General features: G+C 54.0%; 7 protein-coding genes across 7 annotated transcripts; 4 read left to right on the top strand and 3 right to left on the bottom strand.

Moving 5' to 3' along the window:
- Positions 1 to 12: 12 nt before the first annotated feature.
- PUNSTDRAFT_141588 (uncharacterized protein) lies at positions 13 to 1047 on the bottom strand (the record flags this gene model as incomplete). The annotated part of the gene is made up of 4 exons (XM_007380591.1): positions 795 to 1047; positions 601 to 727; positions 392 to 543; positions 13 to 330 (listed from the first exon to the last, which is right to left on the bottom strand). Coding segments are annotated over exons 1-4 (783 nt in total), but the record flags the coding sequence as incomplete, so codon positions are not given.
- A 1803-nt stretch (positions 1048 to 2850) lies between these two features.
- Positions 2851 to 4176, bottom strand: PUNSTDRAFT_141589 (uncharacterized protein; the record flags this gene model as incomplete). Its single annotated transcript, XM_007380592.1, has 6 exons — positions 2851 to 2936; positions 2992 to 3084; positions 3144 to 3278; positions 3403 to 3479; positions 3591 to 3829; positions 3889 to 4176. 6 exons carry the CDS (start codon positions 4174 to 4176, stop codon positions 2851 to 2853), a joined length of 918 nt encoding a protein of 305 aa, XP_007380654.1.
- Positions 4177 to 6636: 2460 nt separating this feature from the next.
- PUNSTDRAFT_98149 (MFS general substrate transporter) lies at positions 6637 to 8959 on the top strand (the record flags this gene model as incomplete). Its single annotated transcript, XM_007380593.1, has 14 exons — positions 6637 to 6807; positions 6857 to 6894; positions 6956 to 6971; positions 7024 to 7160; positions 7210 to 7256; positions 7320 to 7421; positions 7473 to 7552; positions 7609 to 8050; positions 8110 to 8158; positions 8216 to 8273; positions 8329 to 8431; positions 8485 to 8589; positions 8649 to 8743; positions 8803 to 8959. The coding sequence occupies 14 exons, from the start codon at positions 6637 to 6639 to the stop codon at positions 8932 to 8934; spliced, it is 1575 nt and encodes a 524-aa protein (XP_007380655.1). The 3' UTR covers positions 8935 to 8959.
- A 275-nt stretch (positions 8960 to 9234) lies between these two features.
- PUNSTDRAFT_141591 (uncharacterized protein) lies at positions 9235 to 10145 on the top strand (the record flags this gene model as incomplete). The annotated part of the gene is made up of 2 exons (XM_007380594.1): positions 9235 to 9402; positions 9459 to 10145. 2 exons carry the CDS (start codon positions 9235 to 9237, stop codon positions 10011 to 10013), a joined length of 723 nt encoding a protein of 240 aa, XP_007380656.1. The 3' UTR covers positions 10014 to 10145.
- A 155-nt stretch (positions 10146 to 10300) lies between these two features.
- Positions 10301 to 14339, top strand: PUNSTDRAFT_141592 (HECT-domain-containing protein). The gene is made up of 13 exons (XM_007380595.1): positions 10301 to 10669; positions 10718 to 10820; positions 10872 to 11037; positions 11101 to 12236; positions 12286 to 12894; positions 12943 to 13082; positions 13142 to 13245; positions 13304 to 13436; positions 13485 to 13665; positions 13726 to 13861; positions 13918 to 13994; positions 14045 to 14141; positions 14196 to 14339. The coding sequence occupies exons 1-13, from the start codon at positions 10309 to 10311 to the stop codon at positions 14277 to 14279; spliced, it is 3327 nt and encodes a 1108-aa protein (XP_007380657.1). The 5' UTR covers positions 10301 to 10308; the 3' UTR covers positions 14280 to 14339.
- PUNSTDRAFT_82667 (DAHP synthetase) lies at positions 14308 to 16957 on the bottom strand. Its single transcript, XM_007380596.1, has 15 exons — positions 16690 to 16957; positions 16592 to 16640; positions 16436 to 16534; positions 16300 to 16374; positions 16155 to 16243; positions 16073 to 16090; positions 15970 to 16014; positions 15790 to 15909; positions 15589 to 15732; positions 15208 to 15539; positions 15088 to 15149; positions 14952 to 15037; positions 14687 to 14903; positions 14588 to 14627; positions 14308 to 14536 (listed from the first exon to the last, which is right to left on the bottom strand). Exons 1-15 carry the CDS (start codon positions 16779 to 16781, stop codon positions 14430 to 14432), a joined length of 1575 nt encoding a protein of 524 aa, XP_007380658.1. The 5' UTR covers positions 16782 to 16957; the 3' UTR covers positions 14308 to 14429.
- A 147-nt stretch (positions 16958 to 17104) lies between these two features.
- Positions 17105 to 18786, top strand: PUNSTDRAFT_118672 (mitochondrial carrier). Its single transcript, XM_007380597.1, has 7 exons — positions 17105 to 17426; positions 17496 to 17618; positions 17674 to 17792; positions 17848 to 18025; positions 18084 to 18201; positions 18258 to 18391; positions 18453 to 18786. Exons 1-7 carry the CDS (start codon positions 17280 to 17282, stop codon positions 18531 to 18533), a joined length of 900 nt encoding a protein of 299 aa, XP_007380659.1. The 5' UTR covers positions 17105 to 17279; the 3' UTR covers positions 18534 to 18786.
- Positions 18787 to 21262: the final 2476 nt, after the last annotated feature.

The raw sequence follows: 21262 nt of genomic DNA on the forward strand, positions 1-21262 counted from the left end.
TGTCGGATGTACTCTTTGGAAGCGTCGCGAGTGCGGGCGGCGGCAGAGTTGAGCACGTCGTAAGAGATTTGTGTGCCGCTGTCGGGGATCGTGAAGACGTCCCACGCCGCCGTCACTCTCATTCCCGACGTGACAGGCAGTACCTCGTGCTCGACGTCGGCGTACAGGAAGGCCCAAGGCAGCTGAGGGTTCCCCGAAGCACCCCACACGTCCGTAGACCAGTCATAGACGATTTCTCTGTCGCCCTTTCGAACGACGAGGTCCCCGCCCGTAAAAGACGACGGGAGACATAGAGTGATCGTGCCCAAGTGATTCTCTCCACGAGCGGTGCTGTACTCGCAACGCATGAGTTAAACCCCTCCGAGATGAAGCCCTGGTGGATGGAACGTACTCCTGGTGAGCCTTGAAAAAGCCTCCTTGGGGATATATATTAAGCTTGGCCAGCCGTGCCGTCAAAGGATATTTCAGTCCCAGATGAGCAGCGATGGTGGTGAGCAGTCCGCTACCCAAGGCTGGATCCGGCACAAGAGCGAAGTCGGGGATCTGTTCGAGTACGAGTGAGCACCGTTCAGATGGCGGGCAAGGTGATCATGATCTCACGGCGATCGCTCGCGCCAGACGGTACGACTCGTCCACCACTGTCTCTGAGCCTTTGCCGAACGGGGCTATATTACCAGCACGGGCTAGTTTCCCGATGATTTCCTCGGTAAGGGGCACCGGTCGCGTCCTATATTCCAGGAACGCCACATCCACTTTCAGCGCCACACACACTTTCATCAACGACGCGGACATACGTGAACGATTCGTCTGGCTGGAACGAGTCTGTGTACTTCAGGTAGAGCTGGTCGAAGTCAACATCCTTGCCGGTCAAGACGCCGCCACATGAAAACAAGTCTTGTCCAATTCGGATGGCCTCGGCGCAGTGCTTGATCTTATTGACCTCGGCAGGAGTGAGGGATCTCTGGGGCTCTGCTGCTGACATTTTTGCGTTGTTGCGTTGTGGTATTTGAGAGTGCGAGTATACGCGGACTAATAGCTTTCGTGTCGAAACCTGTTGCGCGAGGATGTAGCTAAAGATCAACCGCGGTGGTGAGCGTGACCCCTCCTCTTAAGCGGCTGTGACCCCATTGTTGTCACACAGGCCGGGCTCCCTGCTCTCCGTGTCTGTCGTGTGTGCGATAGATAGAAATGCAAAAACATGCATAGAACGTAAGCTCGACGAACTGAACCTGAATGGGTTGGATCAAATTGACAGAACAGTGTCGACGTCCCCGCCCTTTGCGATGAGCAAACCGCCGTAGCAAGAGGGAGGTCGTTATTTGCCTCGTCTCCGCCGCTTGTGACTCCGGATCCGAGGCGAATACACGCTGACTCGGTGTGGTGTGGGCGTGTCGGAGTCGAGGCAGATGCAGTCCAGACGGTGAGGAAGCGAGAGAACACGCATCCAGGAGTGCCGCGGGGTGCCTCCATCGGTAAGCGAGCGGAAGAGCTCGAATCCAAGCCCAATGGTTGGTAGTGAAGATGATAGACTGTCGACTCATTGCAGGACTCTGAAGCATCATGATATGGGAGTTACGAGGAATTACGGCACGTACCGGCGAAGTCGGCAGATGCCGAGAGAGTAACCTCTCGTTCGTCTCCCCGCGACATCCTCCTAGAATTGGCGACGAACTACAGGAATCCGGCTCCGGATTGCGGGGGTGTACTCGCTGTCATGAATTTGTGATTCGGCGTTCCGCAGTCCGCGTAAGCACATGAAGAGCGTGCTGAGTCGCTGCTAGGTACTGGCATCGTGGCGACTCGTATGTTCCTCGTTCGGCGTCTCGTCTGCACATCGAACCCATAGCTGATTATGAACTAGTCTACGATGTCTATAGCGACGTTTCACGTCTCCAATTATCTCAGTAACGCGGAGATAATCGTAGCGATGAAACTGCACGGTTTCCGATCGTGTAAAAGCGAAGCTATCAAATGGTGTCTCAAGTCCGCGGTTGAAAGCTATGATACCTGATACAGTCAACATCCGGAGACCGCGAACATCCAGCCTTGTGTCTCGGTATTGCATACCGACTCGTTCTGTGATAGCATAACTTCGTATGAAGTAAGTCGACATCTTCATGGCACACTGTTAGCGTACTGATGTTACTTGCTCAGGCGCAAGGCGGGGGTCATCGGTTGCAACGTTATCTAAGTACTAATCCTGAAATATCGTGGTCAAATCGGTGTGCAATGATGTGTCATACCGCTCCGCGTCCTGTAATTTGAGGCCTTAAGCGTGCTTGGGAAACCTCTCGTGGGCATCCATAAGCTTGATTCCGCTTTGGATGTTTCGCCTTCTGCACAGATGTGGGAGCATACGTCCGCTTGCGAACGAGCTTACGCTGAAGCTGGAGCGGAAGTCATGTGCGCCATTGAGCAAATGCTTTCAGCTATTTGTTGCGATCCTGGTGAGGCATAGTTCGGTGTGAATGTATCGGGCTTCTCTTCTTTCATCGTTCTTCATCTCATCAACCAAATGCCGCTGAATGCACCATGTTAGGCAGCTTTGTGACGAGCACATAAGTACGGTGCTTGAATCCGCTTCTCGCAGAATACAACCCTTCCAGCGACGTCGGCAGCGCACCGGCAGAGCTTTCAGGGTTTCACGATCGGATCTTATTCAATCGTTGCGGATAGGACTCGCAGCTTCGCAACCCACGGCATCCATACATAGCCTCGGCAGCAATATAGATGTCATATCCATCCCATGTCAAATATGTACATACGTTGGTATTCTTACAACCACAACAGCGGTCGCCAATCGCGGATCGCTCGAGCCGGCGCTCCGATTCTGTAGAAGGTGCTTGTACATCACCAGATGCCCGGGAAGAACCAATTTATTGTGCGGGAGGCGTACGCGTCCCAGTGAGCGCCGAACGTGCGCTTGAGCTCGGCATCTGCAAGAGAGCTGAGCTCCTGCTTGCGAGGGCCTGGTAAACGTGTGAAGCATACCTTCGGCACGTGCGCGAGTGATTCCGACGAGGACATAGTAACCCCAGTACATCGCAACGAACAGCATGATGGGAGGAGAGGCCGGGAGCAGGCCTAGGCAAAGAGAACTATCAGATCGGCTGACGGGCGTGCGATAGGCAGCAAGGCGTCACCATCACCACGACCAAACACACCGCATGCCACGGCCCAACTGCCGCTATTGGCCATGAAGAAGCTGAGGGTGAGTCCGGAATTGAGGAGCATCGATCCCGTGTATGATGGGTGGCGGACGACGGCATATGGGCCCGCTGGATAAGGGAACAGGATCAGTCGGCAAGATAGAAGGCGCCCAAGCAACGATGTACGGCAGTGGTATATTGCGGAAGGGCGGACATAGACGAGGGCGAGGACGAAGGGAGAGAGAGAACGCACTCTGGACTAAGACGTGGTCCTGCGCTTTCCACAGACTGAACGTGAAGAGATGGCCCAGGTAGCGGTAGCAGAGCAACCTGAGCGTCCACGATCGCGGGTCAGTGGGGGATCCGGAGCCTGAAGCGAACCCCGCCGGGAGTCGAGCGCGGGCCGGTCGAGCGGTGTGGCGGGCAGAAGCAGACACGTACCTGAGTGCGCCGCCGAACGTGGAAAGCACGAATCCAATCGCGTACAACGTCGTGATTCGGATGTCTGCCATGCCGTTCGCGGTCGCCGGCGATGGACACAGCGCCGTCCCGACCCTCGACAGCGGCGAATTCGGCGCCGCCTCGGCCGAGCCCACGTCGGGTAGCGCCACTGCCAAGTTTGCGTAGAGGATGGCCGCGATTTCGCACAGCGCGAGCGTCCAGACCACCGGTTGCTGAAGCTGGGGAACACGAGGCGCGGCGTGAGTCGTAGTCCACGGACGGCGACGACAAGGGCTACCTTGAATATCAACGGTGCCAGCCTGAGGATACGCCAGTCCTCTCCATATAGCACGCCGCCGCCGTCGCTCGCGCTCGCAGTTTCAATCCTCGGCGGTGAAGGTGCCCGTGCAGGCTCGGGAGACGCCTTCTTTTCGTTGGCAGGTAAGGGAGAGCGAGACGCTAGTTGCGGCGAGCCGAGGGGGGTGGGCGTCCGAGACGCGGTTGGCGGGACGGGGTGGGGTGGGGTGGTTGCCAGCTGGTTGATGATAGCCTGAAGCAAGACAAGGGCGGCCTTGGGGAGGGACATCGTTGGTAGCGAGGAAGGGGACGAGGGGGAGAAGGAGTGGGGGATACGGTGCTCCGTTGATTTGTTGCCTGACGAAGATCCTTAAAGGTGGTAGCCCTGATCCGCAGTTGGGTAACATCCGAGGAAGAGAACGAGCGCTTCGGTCCACCAGGGCGCCATTTCCGAAACGGATGTCGTATTGAGCAGCTTGGCAGCCTGGTTGACACCCACGCGCCGAATGTTCTACGTCGCCATTTTCGGAACGTCGCAAGTACGGGAAGAGCCAGAGTCCTAGCTCTTACAATTGATACGGTACAGCCAGCGGGGTGTGTCGTGGAACAGAGCAACGAGGCAGCTCTATGTCCTCGGACATGGGAAAGTGGGCCCTGATGTTCGACTGAGTAGTTCTCATCACTGGGGACGCCGCCCGCGGAGTCCAGACATGATTCCGGCCGACATATGAGAAGGTGGAGGAACCGCGGGTTGCGGGACGCGTGTTGAAGCGATGGCAGGGCCCGCGGAGAAGATGGATTTCGTATGGGATATCATGCCGGGACCAAAGCGGGCACACGGCGTCGGAATAGCATCCAGATAGACGCAGGACGCGAAAGCTTATTCGACCTCCGGAATAGACCGCGCGACAGGAGGGGCATGATCCGACCGTGGGACCGGGTGCGCGGGCGTCACCGACACGACCCTTTCGCGGCCTTTTCATTTACTTGATCGCCTTGCCTTGCATGATCGTCTGCGCTTGCACCAGCCAGTTCCCGTCACCGACCGTCGCCAGGACGCGAACGAGCCCAAGCACCTCTAACCTTCGGCGCGTGCTCACCGGACTGTCCGACCCGGCGACTTCATGCGCCCTCCGCCGACCGCGGTGCGGCGCGACGATGTCCGACATGGCGGTACCTATGTGACAGCGCATCCGGGCGCTGCACAACGGCGCAGGTTTCTCAAATGCGATGGTTCAGGCCCATCATAATTCAAACATCGCTCCCTTTACCTTACCGGTTTCCATCAATAACTCCGCTCTAATGGCTTCCAGCAGCTGCTGCGACCAAGGGGGCGTTGGTCGTCTCATCTCCTTGATGCAAACGCGCAGGACATTGGCTTTTTCTATGGCGCGCTTCCAGGACCCCGTCCAGCTGGTGACGGTGGCGATCTCAAGCTCCGCCCAAGTACGGTCATACGATTGCACTTCTCGTATTCATCCCTTCCTTCTTACAAAGCGTCACTCCCGGCGGCCCTCGTGCGATCCCATGTCCTTTACATGCGGCTCGTCGGCTGATAGAGGGAGATCTCACCCTAGATGCTATCTTCTGCCTCCATCCACACCATACGCTCTTTCACTCTCGCGGAGCCAGTTTCACGATCTCGCACGCGTCTTCCGTTGTTTCTGCCGAGACCGAAGCCGGTTGGCCGGGTCTTCGTCATCCCGCAACTCTACACTGGCCTCGGAACATCCCTGACCGAGGATCGATACCGGAAAGAACTGCTGAAAACAATGTCAGCTATTCCGACCTGCGCCAACTGATCCAAGTCGCGGGAGTAAGAGTAGCCACTGTCAGGTGCTTCTTCCACAGCTAGCTAATGCTCGGAGTTCCCCAGACAGTTCATCCTTGCGCTGCAGCTCGCCACCAGGCAAGTCGGCTAGAACTCGATGGCATCATGAGGTCCTTGATCCAGCCGTGCTACGTTGTCATGCTTGCAAACACAGGGCTTGGGCGTCATTCGACGAGGTGAGATCCGGAATGCAAGGCAAGCCCGCGGAGATGCGTTCGACCGTGCGGTAAGTTATAGCTGGCTCCAGCGCACACGCGCTTAGGCGCGTTCTGGTCCAGTCGGTGTTGCCACTAGAAGCTTCAGTCATTAATAACGCCTTGAAATAGGTAGACGCCTTTCATCGTTCAACCTGACGAGCCGCGGTAATCGCCACAGGCAAATTTGGCATATGAGAGCCTTGAAGAACGAGCCCTGAGCTTGAAGCGTCGTGTATTTGCGCATTGGCATGACCTGGTGCTTTGAGTTCTCGAGATGACCATCGGAATATCATTGTTTCCCACGCGTCTGTCTCGAAGGGCGACCTCGACCTCAGAGCAGCACCGCCGACGATTCGTTCGCATGAAAGCCAGTTTCGTCCCAATAATAATGAAGCATGCTTCCATACGGACAAAAGAAATAAACTTACCAGCCAATCGATATCGAGTACATCACATTACCGTTTCGATGTGGTTGACGCCTTCGATCCCGTCGAGCTCGTCATCGTCTGTGGTGCGCCATCAGCAGATGATATCTGCGGCATCTCCGCGAACGTCTTTTTTGACCGGCCAGATACTCAGTATGGTCTCCTCCACGTGGTCGAGCAGCATGTTCGAAGCGCGTTCATAACGGAGGTGGATCATTGAGGACGCGGTCAGATTGATTGGAGGTAACCCGCAACAACGACATCCTTACGTTGACCTCCTGTACTCTCACCCCATCATGTCCACCGACGCCGACACCCGGTACAACACGAAAAAACACCAAGAAGAGTATGGAGTAGAGGTGGAGACCGAAAACGTGTACTCCGAGGATGCCCTGGACCCGGTGTATCAAGCCAAGGCTCGAATACTGAACGATGCCTTGCAAGACATTGGCATGGGTCGTTATCAGGTAGCTTTGTTGATTCATGGCTCGTACTGATTCTGAAGCCGGACCGCAGTGGTACCTGTTTATAGTCGCAGGCTTTGGCTGGTTTGCGTGAGTTCGCCTTTTAGCTCGAAGCTACCCAGAATGAGACAACATCGCTCCTCCTCCTCAGCGACAATCTATGGCCAGTGCGTTCAGATGCGCGTGTCCTAGGTGATAGTTTCGATAAGGTTTTGGTAGATCGTTACTGGGTTGATCCTTACTCCGGTTGTCGCGGAGTTCAACTTCCAAGGGCCCTTCCTCAAGCTTGCCCAAAATATTGGTCTTCTGGTGGGCGCCGCATTCTGGGGTATTGGATCGGATGTTTGGGGACGGCGGTCAGTTTCTCTTCGGTAGTACAGCGCATCTCTGAAAGCGCGCCCATAGCCCGTCCTTCAACATTACCCTCTTCATCATCGGCGTCTTCGCAACAGGTGATCCTCTCCAGTTGTCCGAGAAGCACGTGCTTATCCAACCTTTGTCAACCTTCATCTTAGCCGCTGGCGGATCTCCTACTTACATCGCTCTTTGCGTGTTCTCGGCCCTTTGGTCCGTTGGAGTGGGCGGCAATCTCCCCGTGGATTCCGCCGTTTTTCTCGGTACGCGTCTTCACTGTCGTCATTCTACAGTCCGCAACTTATCAACTATAGAGTTCGTCCCGGCGTCTCACCAGTACTTGTTGACCGTGCTCTCGATCTGGTGGGCTTTTGGTCAGCTCATCGGTAGCCTCGTGAGTCCCTCACTTGTTGCTGGGTTATGTATCCGGTCGTGATATGATATGTCTAGGTAGCATGGCCGCTCATCGCGAACTATTGTTGCCCTCAGTCGACCAAGCCGGGAGAGTGCCCTCGCTCGCAAAACTGGGGATGGCGTTATTTCCTGTTTACTATGGGCGGCCTCATGCTTTTCCTTTGGGTGATCCGCTTCTTCGTTTTCAAGCTCTACGAAAGCCCAAAGTATCTCATGGGCCGGGGCCGGGACGCCGATGCGGTCGAAGTCGTCCGGAAGGTCGCCGCCTATAACAGGAAACAAACCACGTTGACGGTGGAGCAGCTCAGCGCCGCAGGGGGCTTGGGTTACGATGGCGAAGCATCTGTCCTCCCAATGGATACGAGCGCTCGTGCCGCGGTGTTTAGAAAACTAAAGGTGGTCAGCGGTGACCATGTGAGGGCTTTATTTGCGACCCGCAAGCTTGCTTGGTCAACGTCGCTGCTGATCATCATATGGGGTACGTGTTCGCACGCAGTCAATCGTTCCGCCGGCGCTCACGTTTGTCAACTTTAACAGCGCTCATAGGGCTAGCGTTCCCATTGTACAACTCATTCGTCACTTACTAGTCAGTCTTTCCTGCACTGCGTCGTGCTACTGATGACCATGACCTCCGGTTCATCAGCCTCGCCACCCGTGGGACTGACTTCGGCGACGGGTCACTGTACATCACCTACCGCAACGTACGTTGTACTTGATCCTTTCCGGTCGCTCGCGTCACCTGACACGCGATGTTAGCAAGTAATCCTGAGCGTCATCGGCGTTCCAGGCGCTTTGTTGGCGGGCTGGATGGTTGAGCTTCCTTACCTTGGCCGTCGCGGCACGCTGTCAATATCAACAGGTGTGTTCCTTTCCCACCTCATTTCAAATGCATGTCTCTGAGTTGCGGACAAGTGCTCACTGGTGTGTTCCTGTTCGGGTCCACCACTGCTCGAACATCCAACGCGTTGCTGGGCTGGAACTGTGGCTACAGCTTCACGAGCAATGTGATGTATGGCGGTAAGCATCTGTCAACCAGAAAGACAGCCATCCTGATCCTGATAAACGACCACTGCCAGTGCTGTATGCACTTTCCCCCGAGTTGTTCCCTACGAAAGACCGTGGTACAGGGAACGCGCTTGTCGCGACCGCGAACAGAATCTTCGGAGTGATGGTGAGACATATTCTCAGCATATTTCTGTCTCAGATTACTTAGCCTGACACACTTCAAAGGCGCCGATTATCGCACTGTATGCGGATCTTACAAGCTCTGTACCCATCTTTATTTCCGGCGCGTTGTTCCTGGTATCGGGCCTCGTGGCGCTAATGCTGCCATTTGAACCGCGAGGAAAAGCTTCGTTGTAATGCGCATGATAGATTTTGACATAGCCGATCGCTGCCGCAGCTTGTACATTCGCGGGTAACAAGCCGTCACTCCTTCATCAAGGAACCACCGAGCTGCCGCCAAGAAGGCTGGAATTCGCTCGATCCAGATCGCATTAGCCGAACGGGTAATATGGGGTATTGATCTTAAGGCCAGGGAGCCCCGGTATCAACCCAGTTGTTTTCCTCTGCTCTCGCTCTCAACTGGACGTGCTACAACACAGACAACGCATTTCATCGTCGTTGAATGCGTGCTCTTCGCTCTTATATACGCACATCATCATGCTGCCGATATGGATCGCCGCCCCTATGCTGGCCAGTCTCCCCTTCTCTTATGCGCGCGCAGTAGTTTCGCCAAATCCTCCGGCTCCTGAACATGAGAGGAAGGAGGACGTGTCGAAGACGATCGGCTCGCCGTTCTCCCGAAAATTCCTCACCCCCGGCTCTATCGTGAGCAGCGGACACAGTACAAGCAGGCATCCTGACGTCTCAACCTCCTCGAACAGCTTGCCGTAGCCGTATACAGCGTCGGCCAGTGCCTAGCGCTTTGGACGAGAGACCATCCAACGTCGGAGACGGCATCCTACATCTTCCACACAATCTGCCCCGTGCCATCGGAGGCGTCTCCCGTCTACCTGGATGCAGGATTCTACGGCGCTTGGCTTGCTGCCGTAGCGAGCTGCGCGTTCAGAGTTTGGGCGTTCCGCGTGCTCGGAAAGCACTTCACGTTCGAGCTCACCGTCCCGGAGGACCATACGCTGGTCACCTCTGGCCCGTACTCGTGGGTGAGGCACCCCAGCTACACGGGCCTGCTCGGAAACGTCATCGCGATCACGGTCTGCGCATTCGGGGAAGGGTCGTGGATCAGGAAGTGTGGCGTGGGGTGGTCGTGGCCGGGACTGGCGGCGACAGCTTTGTGGGCGGGCATCTGGGTTCCGTCAATGGTGATATTCCCGCTGCGGACCGTGAAGGAAGATGAGATGATGAAGGAACGATACAGCAAGCAATGGGCCGAGTGGAGGAAACGGGTGCCGTACAGGCTTATTCCAGGCGTATGGTAACTTGGTTGCAGAGCAAACCGGGAACGGCGCCGAAGGGGTATAAGATAGCGTCGTGGCGTTGTGATGTAAGGGATCGGCCTCTAGTATGAGTTGAATGGAAGTAACGGCGGAGGGGAAAGGAAAACGATTTGCCTCTTAATTTCCCATTGTTCCCACACATTCATTAATCCACCGAAGGCATACTTACTGGCTAACCGGCACTTACGTCAGGCAGGTCGCGCTTGGTCACCGCTGCCTTACGCGTTCCGCGTCTTTCCTTCAACACTACTGCACTGGCGCATCCCATAATCTCTCAATGAACACATTCTTCGGTGCCGGCGATGATAAACGACGAAGGATCAACCTTGGAGGCACCTCGTCAGCCACCTCCCATACGTCTATCATCGACCAGGCCAAGGCTCGTAGGCTCGAACGCGAAGCACACAAACGGCGGACGGATGCGGCGGTGAAGGTGCAGAGTCTATGGCGTGGTGTTAGCACGAGGGAAGCGATATGCAAAGATCTGAAGGGAGAACTGGATGTAGGGCGTATGATGAACGTAGATGATCTTCCGCAGGCTGAACGAGATGCAAGATCATTAAGAAATCTACGGATCACTGTCCTTCTCGGCGACGACGAGACGCTCGATGCCTGGGCGGCTTCCCTCCCAGATGAAGGTGCATTCTCCAGCCATAGCACGAGCGCATGATACTGACGTTCACCAGCGGCTATTTTGGAACCGTTGCGGAAGAGTGAGCGAGAGCACTGGGCAGTGCTACTACGCCGTGCAACTGTTTTACTACTGCGATCCGTCGCGGCCTCACCCAGGTACATGTCATCGCGCGTCACACTGATCGGGGTGCTCATGGCCATGAGTAGGTCGGCGTCAGCGCTTGATAAGATCAAAGTCATCAACGCGTTGGTTTCTCCCGAGGCATGCTCGCGCGTTCTGGGAGACCAGGGGAGGGAATTCTGTCAGAATGTCATCGCCTACGTTCTGCAACGCGGATTATATGAGCTTTTGGGACGAGCAATCAGCAATATCGTACGTATAGAACATCTATACACGCGCGTCGGCATAGTTCGCTCATGCCATGTCTTTAACTAGCCCCTCCAGGCCAAGAACACGCCATCTCTTCCGTCGTTGGTCTCGTTGGCGACCGCGCCATTTTCGTCCTTCGCTATCGGCACTGCGGAGCATTCCCGTGCTACGTTGGACCTGATCATGCGCATCCTCACAATCCCGCTCTTACCAAATAGACTTCCTATCGCAAGCCTCACTGTATTTTCCGCTCGTCTCCCATTCTCTGCCCTTCATGCTGTGAACCCCGCGGGCGACTCCTCGGTGCAAAGCCTACCTTTCGAACCACGCGCGCACTTGCTGGCGAATCTCCAAACATTCACTCCGCCTCGGTATGCCAAGATCAGTCCACCCGCTTTTCAGGCATATCTGGCGCTCCTTGCTACTCTCCTTTCTGGCGTACCTCCCGGTAGCCTATCTGCCAGAGTTCCTTCATCCGCGGGTGATCGTTCCCGACCGTTCAACGAGAACGAGAGCTCAGACTCTGAAGACGAAGCTATTCGGGTCGAGGCCGTTTCTTCGTTTACTCCGGCGCGCCCACCTCGTTCTATTCTCCCCGAGTTGGACGGCAAGACCGTCGCCCGTCTCTCCACCCTCGCGTCTCCCGCTCATATCACTTCGTTGCTGAGCGCACCTGCTGCTTCGTCAGCGGGCTCACGCCAACACATGTTTTCGGTATTCTTGGGTCTCTTCAACACCTTCGTCGGGGAACGGGACAAGATAGCCAGCTGCTTAATGGCTCATGCGCAAGGCGGCCTGATACGTGAACTGTACAGAGGCTACGTCAGAATGAGCTCTTTAGGCAAGGACGGACAAGAGGACGCCTTGCTCGATGACAATACCGCAGGTGAATGGGTGCCGCTGCTCCTGCTCGTGGAGGTGTACCAGCGGGCCCTCCTGACTATGGGTGACGACGAGTTTTTTGCGAGCGCTCGAGCAAACACAGGAGTATCGAGGGCTGCTGGCGCAGGAAATCCGTTGACGCTGGATGAGTTGACGGGATGGTCCCGCCAGCTGTTGATTATCGCGTTCCACCTCTACTGGAGGCAAGACGCCTTCCATCTTGCCGAAGAGAGCGGCCGCTCTAGGGGGAGAGCTGGTCTGAGTTGGGAGCAGATACGCGACTCCGTGACGCGGTGTCTTGTGGCGATTCACGCGAAAGAGTGAGCTGGCTCCTCGAACGTAACAGACGCAAGGCTAACACATTGCTAGCTCGCGCCGCCAATTTACTCCCCCTGGTCACTGGATCATCATACCGGACCAGGATGTCCGGTCCTTTGTCGAAGCTGCCCTTCTCGACGTCCAGAACCTAGACTCCGAGACGTCTGCAGAATTGGAGCGTTCTTCTCGTTTCTCTAATCCCCGCACTCGCAATGCCCGGTTGGCCGCTCAAAACCTTCGGAAAGCTACCATGTTGTTCCCTAGGCTTGGCATACTGAACAACATACCATTTGCCATCCCGTTCGATACTCGTGTCTCGATTTTCCGGAACTTCGTCCTCCAGGACATGCGAGAGTACAACTCGAGGGCACGTGCGTCGACACATGACGGGTGGGAGCACGTTAGAATCCAACAGAGGCTAGCTCGCGATGTCTTGTCGGGCGCTGGAAGCGATGACGAAGACGAGGAAGGTTTCCACACGCCGACGACGGTGCCGGCTCCGCAGTCAGGACAACGTAGAGTGGAAATCAGCAGGAGTGGGCGCCAGCGCGCTGTTGTTCGGCGAGGGCAAGTGGCGAAAGATGGGTTCGATAGGCTCTATGACGCCGACCTCAAGCTACCGATTGAGATTACTTTTATCGACCAATTCGGTCAAGAAGAGTGTGTATATGCTGTTTCGTGCGTGTTCTCTGCTCACACAACTTCCAGGGCCGGTATCGATGGCGGCGGCGTCTTCAAGGAGTTCTTCACGTCACTTTGCAAAGAGGTTTTTGATACCGACCGCGGCCTTTGGCTCGTTAACAAGGACAATGAACTGTATCCAAATCCACACTCTTACGCTACGGAATGTGAGTGATCTGGGTTACATCGATCTCGCGCTCATGCTCAAGAACTGCTCTCTTCGTAGCTCACAGTCTCAATTGGTACCGATTCATCGGCCGAATTCTGGGGAAAGCAATGTACGATGGGATCCTTGTAGATGTTGCCTTTGCGCCGTTCTTCCTTGCCAAGGTGCTTGTCGAATTGAACACGTTGCACACTCGCTGACGATCCACTATCCATTTTTCAGTGGTTAGGAAAGCAAAGCTTCTTGGACGATCTTGCATCGCTTGATCCCGAACTGTATAATGGCTTGATCTTTCTCAAGAACTCCACCGAGAACCCCGAAGAGCTGTCCTTGAATTTCACAGTGGCCGTTGAAGGTTCGTCTGTCTTCCGCACAGCAATCTTGTACTCACGAGCCCGCGCAGAGTTTGGTGTCATGAAAACGTTGGACCTGATCCCGAACGGTTCCAATGTGCCGGTCACTCGCGAAAATAAGCTGCAGTACATATACCTGGTCTCCAACTACCGCCTCAACAGACAGATCAAGCGGCAATCAGAAGCGTTCTTCGAAGGACTGTCGGAGATGATCGATCCGAAATGGCTGAGGTTTGTCCACGGCGTGTACATTCAAGATCTTCACGCTCTCACAAACCGTCGCCTCGTCAGAATGTTCAATCAACAAGAAGTGCAGATCCTCATCAGCGGCGTCAACTCTCCGATAGACATAGACGATCTCCGGAACCATACCGTTTACGGCGGTCTCTACGATGCCGGACACGAGACCATCCAACTGTTTTGGAAGGTCAATTGGGGCGGTTGTCATGCTCCATGGAGTCTTACTCATGCCGACTGCCGTAGGTCGTTCACTCGTTGGATCACAATCAACGCCGAGACCTACTTCGTTTCGTTACGAGCTGCAGTCGTCCGCCGTTACTGTAATGCCCACCTTTCCGATGCCCGAGAAAGTACTGATATATTCGCTCAGTGGATTCAAGGAGCTACGGCCTAATTTCGCGATACGTGATGCGGGGGGCGATGAGGCGCGTTTGCCCACTGCGAGCACATGCGTTAATTTGTTGAAGGCAAGGAATATTCACTACTGTGCCGAAGTTCTGATGTTCATTATACCGTTACAGCTACCTCGGTACAAGACGGAGGCGATACTAAGAGTAAAATTGCTGCAGGCGATCAATGCGAACGCGGGATTCGACCTCTCTTAACTTCATGCACTGTCGCGTGGCAGTCCTGGCTCTGATTACTGTACATTTTACATCTCAACGCGCTATCACTCATTGCAACCTTGTTGTGCATTAGAAATATGTCATATACGATATGCTTTGTATCATATTGTTATTCATCGATGAGATCTTTCATGATGCCTGCTTTCCAAGCAGCTCGGAATAGATTCCTTTCTCCCCGACCCGTGGGTTGTAACGTCGTTCTTTCTTGAAATGCTCGGAGAGAAGGAATGCAACATCTATGTCCGTGGTGAGACTGTGCTTCTTCCTGCAACTATGAATGCCCTCACCCAGAGACTGCTCAAAATTCAGTCTCGGATCGCAGAACGACTGCACAAAAGAACCGGTGAGTTTGTATGTAGTATCGTGTGCTGAGGTTGAGACGATACCTGATATCTCAAACCAAGCTCTTCCTCACTCAGTTCCATGCTCCCGCCAAGGCATTCAGTGACGCTGAACCCTTCTTCGTTGATTTCGCCAGTGAACTCCAAGCTTACGCCGTTCAATCTGGATCCGCATTCGGCGTGTATGCGAATGCACGACGTTAACTCGGATACGATTGTCTTGAAATGCCGCGTTTTCACCCCGGTGGACGCGGTGAGTGTGCTGGTGAGCCGTGAGCGCTGAAGTGACCAGCAGTCGGCATGCACTTACTTGCCATGCATAGGGTCACAGATCCACGCTACGGGATGACCAGAAGACTGGACCGCGGCGATATGGCCAGAAAGATGGTTCTCAATCTGGAGGTTGAATGAATAGGCCGTGAGGTGCGGTACGCGCTCTGTCTAACCTTTCCAGCGCCGTATCGGGTGATCAATGTAATTCGGCCCGTTTCCTTGTCAGGATTGATCACTGTGCAGGAGAAAGCGTATTAGAGGTTGCGGACCGTCGGGAAACGTGTTGTGCATACCGTCCAACAATGTTATCAGTTCATCATCTTGCATGCTGGGGCCAACCTTGACACCGATCGGATTGCGTATACCTCGGAAGTATTCTACATGCGCGCCGTCTAGCTGCCTGGTGCGGTCGCCAATCCACAGGAAGTGGGCTGAGGTGTTGTACCAGGCTGTGTCCGTGCCGCCGCGGACTGTCAATCCGTTCGGAGTGATGGATGGGGGAGATTGCGAGTGGGCGCCGCGTGGGGTCGAGAGACCGGAGGCTGAAATGATGGTTTGCGACTTGCCAGGAAGGGGGGATTCGCGGGTGAGGGCTTGCTCGTAGTCGAGCATCAAGCCTTCGTGACTATTGTATGATGAGTCGCAGGCGAGACCATGCATCACAAGACACGGACCTGGTATAAAAGTCGACTTCCCCGAGAACGCCGCGTACTCCGCCCTTTTCGTAGCTGGATTCCTCGCGGCCTGCCGAGTAACCAATGGTTTGACTGAAGTCGAGGGCGTCTTGAAGGCCCTCTGTAACCTTCTTGAACTCCTCCCTTGCAAGACCACGTTACTTTCGATGAATAAGTATCCAGTCAAAGAAAAACGCGCACCTGAGGGAAGAGCTTCGGACGTGATCCAATGACCAACCACGGGGGTGATGGAGAGATGCGAAGCCAGAACCAAGTAAGGCGCGCACGTAGTTAAGGGTGGTCGACGAGTAGAAGTAAGCTCTGACACGCTTCGTTAGTGACAACGGATAATAAGCGTGATCCAGTCTCAAAGTGCCTCACCGGAGTAGCCGCTCCGGGTCCGGTGTGCGGTCGTTAGGGTCCAACCTGAGATGATAATTATGAACTGGCCGGGCTAAATAGGGGGCAAACAACGGGCGCATACCCATTCACATTGTCGCCCCTGCACCCATATAACGGTTTATATACGCATACGCTCATCGCATTGAGGTGCCATGTAGACTTGCCTGAAGCTGAGAACTTGTTTTTCGCCGATCTTTTCATAGCTGCTGGAGCGCGGCTTCGCATACTGCCCGGCGATTCTGCCAATTCTTACCTACCGCATGGCATGTTAGCGAAGTTGATGCGATAGCATGAGAAATGAGCACTCACGACTGGCAGGCGTTGGCCCCAAATCAGAATGAGCGAGAACGAGAGAATAAGACCAATCTTCGCGGATATGTTTTCCTTCGCGTCGCGCAATAGTATCAGGAGGGGGAAACAAACACTATTGAAGAGAGAGACATACGTGAGTGCAAGCGTCGAAACTCTCCGCGCAGTCACCGGCGTGCAGAAGAAAAGCATCTCCCCGCTGAACTGCGGATAGCTGGTGACGAAGACGCTCGATCTGCGTGACTCCACGTTAGGATAAAACAGGACCCGAATTTATTGAGGAATCGCATGCCTCAGAAGGCGTTACAAGAGGAGGAAGTGTCTTGATGGTCCCAAGGACTCTAAGACGCTGTCAACGCCGATTTTGGAAAGAGAACGGATAAAACGGACTGATCGAGATGCCCCTGATCAGGGTACCGGACAGGCTGAGCTACTGTCTTTGTGCGCCAGGAGTCTGGGCTCCAACTGCCACTGGTCGACATTGTTCGCGAATCAGCTGCAGTCCGTTTTGAGGATATTGTTGCTCGGCGGATGACAGGACACGAATGTGGTGCAGCAATAAAGATCTAGACAGCAGTTGACGTTGACGACAATCCTATGCGCGATCTTGCCGCCGGCCAATACTGGGACGATGCGATGAAGCGGAAGACGACTTGCGAGTCGCGGAGGCTGCATCTTGGACGCTCGAGTCAAAGCGCGCATCCGGAGATCCGCATCCCGTGACCAGCGCCACGTGCGCATTCCTCCGATTTCTGACTTTTTGAACGCGGCACCGACCGCGCAAACGGCCGTCTCGTCCGCCCGAGCCGTTCCCGCTCACCACTGCCTTATCCGCTGGCGCTTGTCGTTGCTGCCGAGGAATAATTACAGCTCGCTGCTACGCGACTCCTAACCAGCTATACCTTACAGCCTGCACCTGGCAGTACAAGACATATAATACCGACCTCATCTATCCGTGTTTCCTGCACCGTCTTGCATTCATGTCTCCTGCTGGCTCCCTTCCGACTCGTGGCAAGGAATCCGGCGCTGCTCGCATTCTAGGCTCGGGCACGTCCGGTATTCTTGAGCTCCTGCTCTTCCACCCAGTGGATACCGTGGCGAAACGGTTAATGAGCAACAAGGAAAAGGTACGCGTTTGCTAGACTATGTTCGTCTTCCATTCTCGGTTTTCATCTTCTGACCACCTCGTCATACAGGTTGGCAGCGGCAAGTTGCGTCAAGTCATATTCCGCGAAAAAGCCTCCGCCCCTCTCGGCACTCGCTTCTTATCCCTCTTCCCCGGACTCGGATATGCTGCCGGATACAAGGTTGCCCAACGGGTACGTCCGTCGTTCTGCGCCATCTTCGAAACACGCTCCCTGAAGCTTGCGACAGATATACAAGTTCGGAGGGCAGCCTTATTTCTCGGACCTCCTCTCTGTCTACAAAACTTCCTTCACGAACACGTTCGGCGAACGGAAGGGCAAGATGATGGTTCAAGCTCTTGCTGGAAGGTGAGCTGCGGCGAGTGTCTCTTACCGCACACGAGGGGCTAAATCGACTGTTCAGTTTGACCGGCATTGGAGAAGTCGTTCTTCTCCCTCTTGACGCGCTCAAAATCAAGCGTCAGGTGAATCCCGAAGCCTTCCGAGGACGCGGCGTTCTTCGGATCTTTGCCGAGGAGGGCACAACCCTTTACCGCGGCTGGGGCTGGACGATGGCACGTAACGCCCCGGGAAGCTTTGCCGTACGTCTCCCTTCACGCAGTCTAGCCGCGTGGCATCCAATTAACTCATTTGGCTTAGCTTTTCGGTGGATCGGCGTTCGCTAAAGACATGATGGGCGTCCGTGACTACTCCAAGGCCACGGTGACCCAGAACTTCGTCGCGAGTATCGTGGGCGCTGCTGCCAGCATAACAGTCGGTACGTTACACTCGCCTCCACGCTATGTTACTCGTCCGTGCTCATGAACGCCTCAGCTGCTCCGCTGGATGTTATCAAGACTCGGATACAAAACGCCAACTTCGAGCAGAAGGTGCACGGCATGGTCGTCTTCAAGGAGCTCGTTAAGAATGAAGGCCCGCTCGCACTCTTCAAAGGACTCACTCCCAAGGTAAGGCATTAGTATGTTTCCAGCGCTCGTGTCTCTTAATATGGCCCTATGCTTCCAACAGCTCCTTGTCGTCGGTCCCAAACTTATCTTCAGCTATACCATGGCGCAGAGTCTGATTCCCTGGTTTGCCAAGTACGTGTAGGCGACGTAGGATGTTTTCCGGCGCGCGATCAGACGGTTTCGGACAACACTACACGAAAAGTACGATGATCTTTGCCATTGGGTTTTATGCTTATAGACAACACCGACTGCTCTCCGTTACTGTGCCGTTAAGCCTACTTTACATATTATCGCCCATGGGTTAGTCACATTCATCGCCTCCCTCTGGCCCAAGCCTGCGTTTCCAAGATGGATCACACCTTCGCCACGGTTTAAGCAAGAGCATGTGCGAATATAAAAATGCATTTTTTGCCATCGCGTAAATATCACTAGTCTCGAACCAAGAGGTGGGCGGCACCCCGACTTTGACACCTCAGGCACCCCCTAGGTCGCCACCACGTAGGTGGATCTTGCCCCTCGCTATGTTCCTCCCCCAAGGCAGGGTTTGCCATGTCGCCCAATGTGCCCTAATAAGGAGCTCCTTATCATGACTACGACGGGATTATTGTCAAGAATCTCAGGAGAGGCAGTCTCTGTGATTTCCGCGATCATTTCCCATTGGGTATGCTTCACCGCATGTCGTTCAGGAACCCTGCTAACCCTGCTTTCACTCGGGTTAGATGGTGCATAGTCACGAGGAGCTCGATGGCGAAGATGATTATTTTACTATACTATGATACCCAGTTGACGATGTATGGTCGATCGTTTGGAATAGCAAATTTTGGCGGGCTCTGGACGGATAACGTTTCAATCGCGTACTCGACGCCGCCGCCGATCATGACCGCAAAGTCTGGGGCAGTAGCGTTGCAGCTGACAAAGAACACGTCTTGCACGGTCGCACCTGGAACAAACTTCTCTATTACCGCCTGAACGATCTGCCAAAGCGATGCCAAGCGGTTCAGGAATAGCCTTAATATGAGCAATAGAAGATTGATGTGCACGTACGGGAGTGGGTATGAACGAGAGCGACGCCCCCGTGTTCAAGATGTCGAAGATTTGTATGAAGGTTTTTATTGGACAAAAGTGCAAAAAACAGCATGACAAGTACCTGTCACCAGTTATCACTAGTGATCACTGGTGATCACCAGTGATGGGCTGCTGTCACTAGTGATCACTGGTGAGCACTAGTTCAGCACGAGTCACTACTAGTGACAACAGCACTGGTGTGGCTGTGGATCAGACGCACGTGGCCTCGCATGATATGCTTTGCATCTAATCTAAGGCAGTGATGGAGTAGTGCTACGTCAATGCTACACTGATGATAGACCAATGATATATCAGTCAAACAGGCTTGACTGTATGGTGCTCAACTAGTGCTGGAAGAATGCTTTGAGCATGCCTTGAGCACTGGTGACAGAGCGCAATTGCAAGCACAGTGGCTAAGGATAGGACACAGGACACGTGCATTGATCACGCTGATCCAAACCACCAAGTATCAACCTCCTCCAGTACGCTCTCCGTATCATAAGTCTTCCACAATGAGTGGGCTAATTTGAGAACTTTCTAAAATCTTGAAAAAATGACCGGTGGGAGCGGCTTGGAGAACACGATTTTTTGACATACTAACTGTGGGAATCTAACGGCTGAAGAATCTTCCAGACCCTTCTCACCGTTTTAGGAGGATATGATGAATTGCGGAACGACTACCAATATAAAGTGAGGTGCGAGAACAGTTCTGGACTCAGTACTTCTGGGGCTATGCACTGACACCCCAAACATCCAAAACTGAGATGCCCAGAGGTCAGCCTGACCTCCTGGCTGGGACAGGGGTAGAGTCGATAGGAATGGGGGTACGAGCCACACTAGACCTCAGGCTGTCACACAGCCAAGGCTAGGAAGGGATAGGAACGATCAAGAAAAGAAGCTAGACGGCAAGTTGCAGCCAGCAAAGACGCGCGCAAAGTCGATCGAGGTTTAGAGTTACGAGAGCTCAGGGCTCATAACCTGATGAACTTCTGGATCTGAAGGCAAGAGCGATAATTCCCTAATATATGATCCTCAGTCAAGTATAAGGGAAAAGACTGAGTTACGCATGTAGTACCTAATATATGACTACAGAGGCATCATAAGTACGTTAGGACATGAGGGACATGAAGGGACATGGCAGACTCACTCCTCAGTCAAGTATAAGGGAAAAGACTGAGGAGATGCGAAGGGAGAGCTCCTGGTATATGTGAGGGAGCTCGAGGGAAGCATTTCCATAAAGGGAACAAAAGAATGTGCCTAAAGCGGTAATATCAATCAGGAAAGATAGAAGATCGCAAAGAAGAACACAAGAATAGAACATGTGAGAGAATATGTACATAATAGGTAACGAGCGTGTGATATTTCCATATTTGTACGATATACAAAGTTTAACATTCTGTCCACCCAAATTTGTGCCCTACGAAGAGCTGTGTGATTGTTGCATAAGCTGTAGTAGAAGGGCAAGCATTTGGCCTTGCTGGCCTGACTCTGGTGGGGCAGTATTCGTCGAACAATCGGTTTTTTAAATCGAAAGAAATGATGCTCATAATTCACCGTCCGTTTTTCTCGACGGTTCCCAACTGAATCGCTACTCACCGTCTATCCATGCCCCCTTAGGGTTAGGGTTAGGGTTAGGGTTAGTTAGGGTTAGGGTTAGGGTTAGGGTTAGGGTTAGGGTTAGGGTTAGGGTTAGGGTTAGGGTTAGGGTTAGGGTTAGGGTTAGGGTTAGGGTTAGGGTTAGGGTTAGGGTTAGGGTTAGGGTTAGGGTTAGGGTTAGGGTTAGGGTTAGGGTTAGGGTTAGGGTTA

This window comes from Punctularia strigosozonata (genome assembly GCF_000264995.1).
Source record: "Punctularia strigosozonata HHB-11173 SS5 unplaced genomic scaffold PUNSTscaffold_2, whole genome shotgun sequence".
Classification (NCBI taxonomy): domain Eukaryota; kingdom Fungi; phylum Basidiomycota; class Agaricomycetes; order Corticiales; family Punctulariaceae; genus Punctularia; species Punctularia strigosozonata.

Excerpts from the sequence above, each read along its gene's own strand:
- PUNSTDRAFT_141592 (XM_007380595.1), top strand. The coding sequence starts at position 10,309 with ATGAACACATTCTTCGGTGCCGGCGATGATAAACGACGAAGGATCAAC. Across the intron at positions 10,670-10,717 it reads GGCTTCCCTCCCAGATGAAG|CGGCTATTTTGGAACCGTTG; the intron begins GTGCATTCTCCA and ends GACGTTCACCAG. Across the intron at positions 13,666-13,725 it reads ATCGATCCGAAATGGCTGAG|AATGTTCAATCAACAAGAAG; the intron begins GTTTGTCCACGG and ends TCGCCTCGTCAG.
- PUNSTDRAFT_82667 (XM_007380596.1), bottom strand. The coding sequence starts at position 16,781 with ATGTCGACCAGTGGCAGTTGGAGCCCAGACTCCTGGCGCACAAAGACA. Across the intron at positions 15,733-15,789 it reads GTCCGAAGCTCTTCCCTCAG|GGAGGAGTTCAAGAAGGTTA; the intron begins GTGCGCGTTTTT and ends TGGTCTTGCAAG. Across the intron at positions 14,537-14,587 it reads GAATTTTGAGCAGTCTCTGG|ATGTTGCATTCCTTCTCTCC; the intron begins GTGAGGGCATTC and ends CCACGGACATAG.
- PUNSTDRAFT_118672 (XM_007380597.1), top strand. The coding sequence starts at position 17,280 with ATGTCTCCTGCTGGCTCCCTTCCGACTCGTGGCAAGGAATCCGGCGCT. Across the intron at positions 17,619-17,673 it reads GATACAAGGTTGCCCAACGG|ATATACAAGTTCGGAGGGCA; the intron begins GTACGTCCGTCG and ends AGCTTGCGACAG. Across the intron at positions 18,202-18,257 it reads TGCTGCCAGCATAACAGTCG|CTGCTCCGCTGGATGTTATC; the intron begins GTACGTTACACT and ends TGAACGCCTCAG.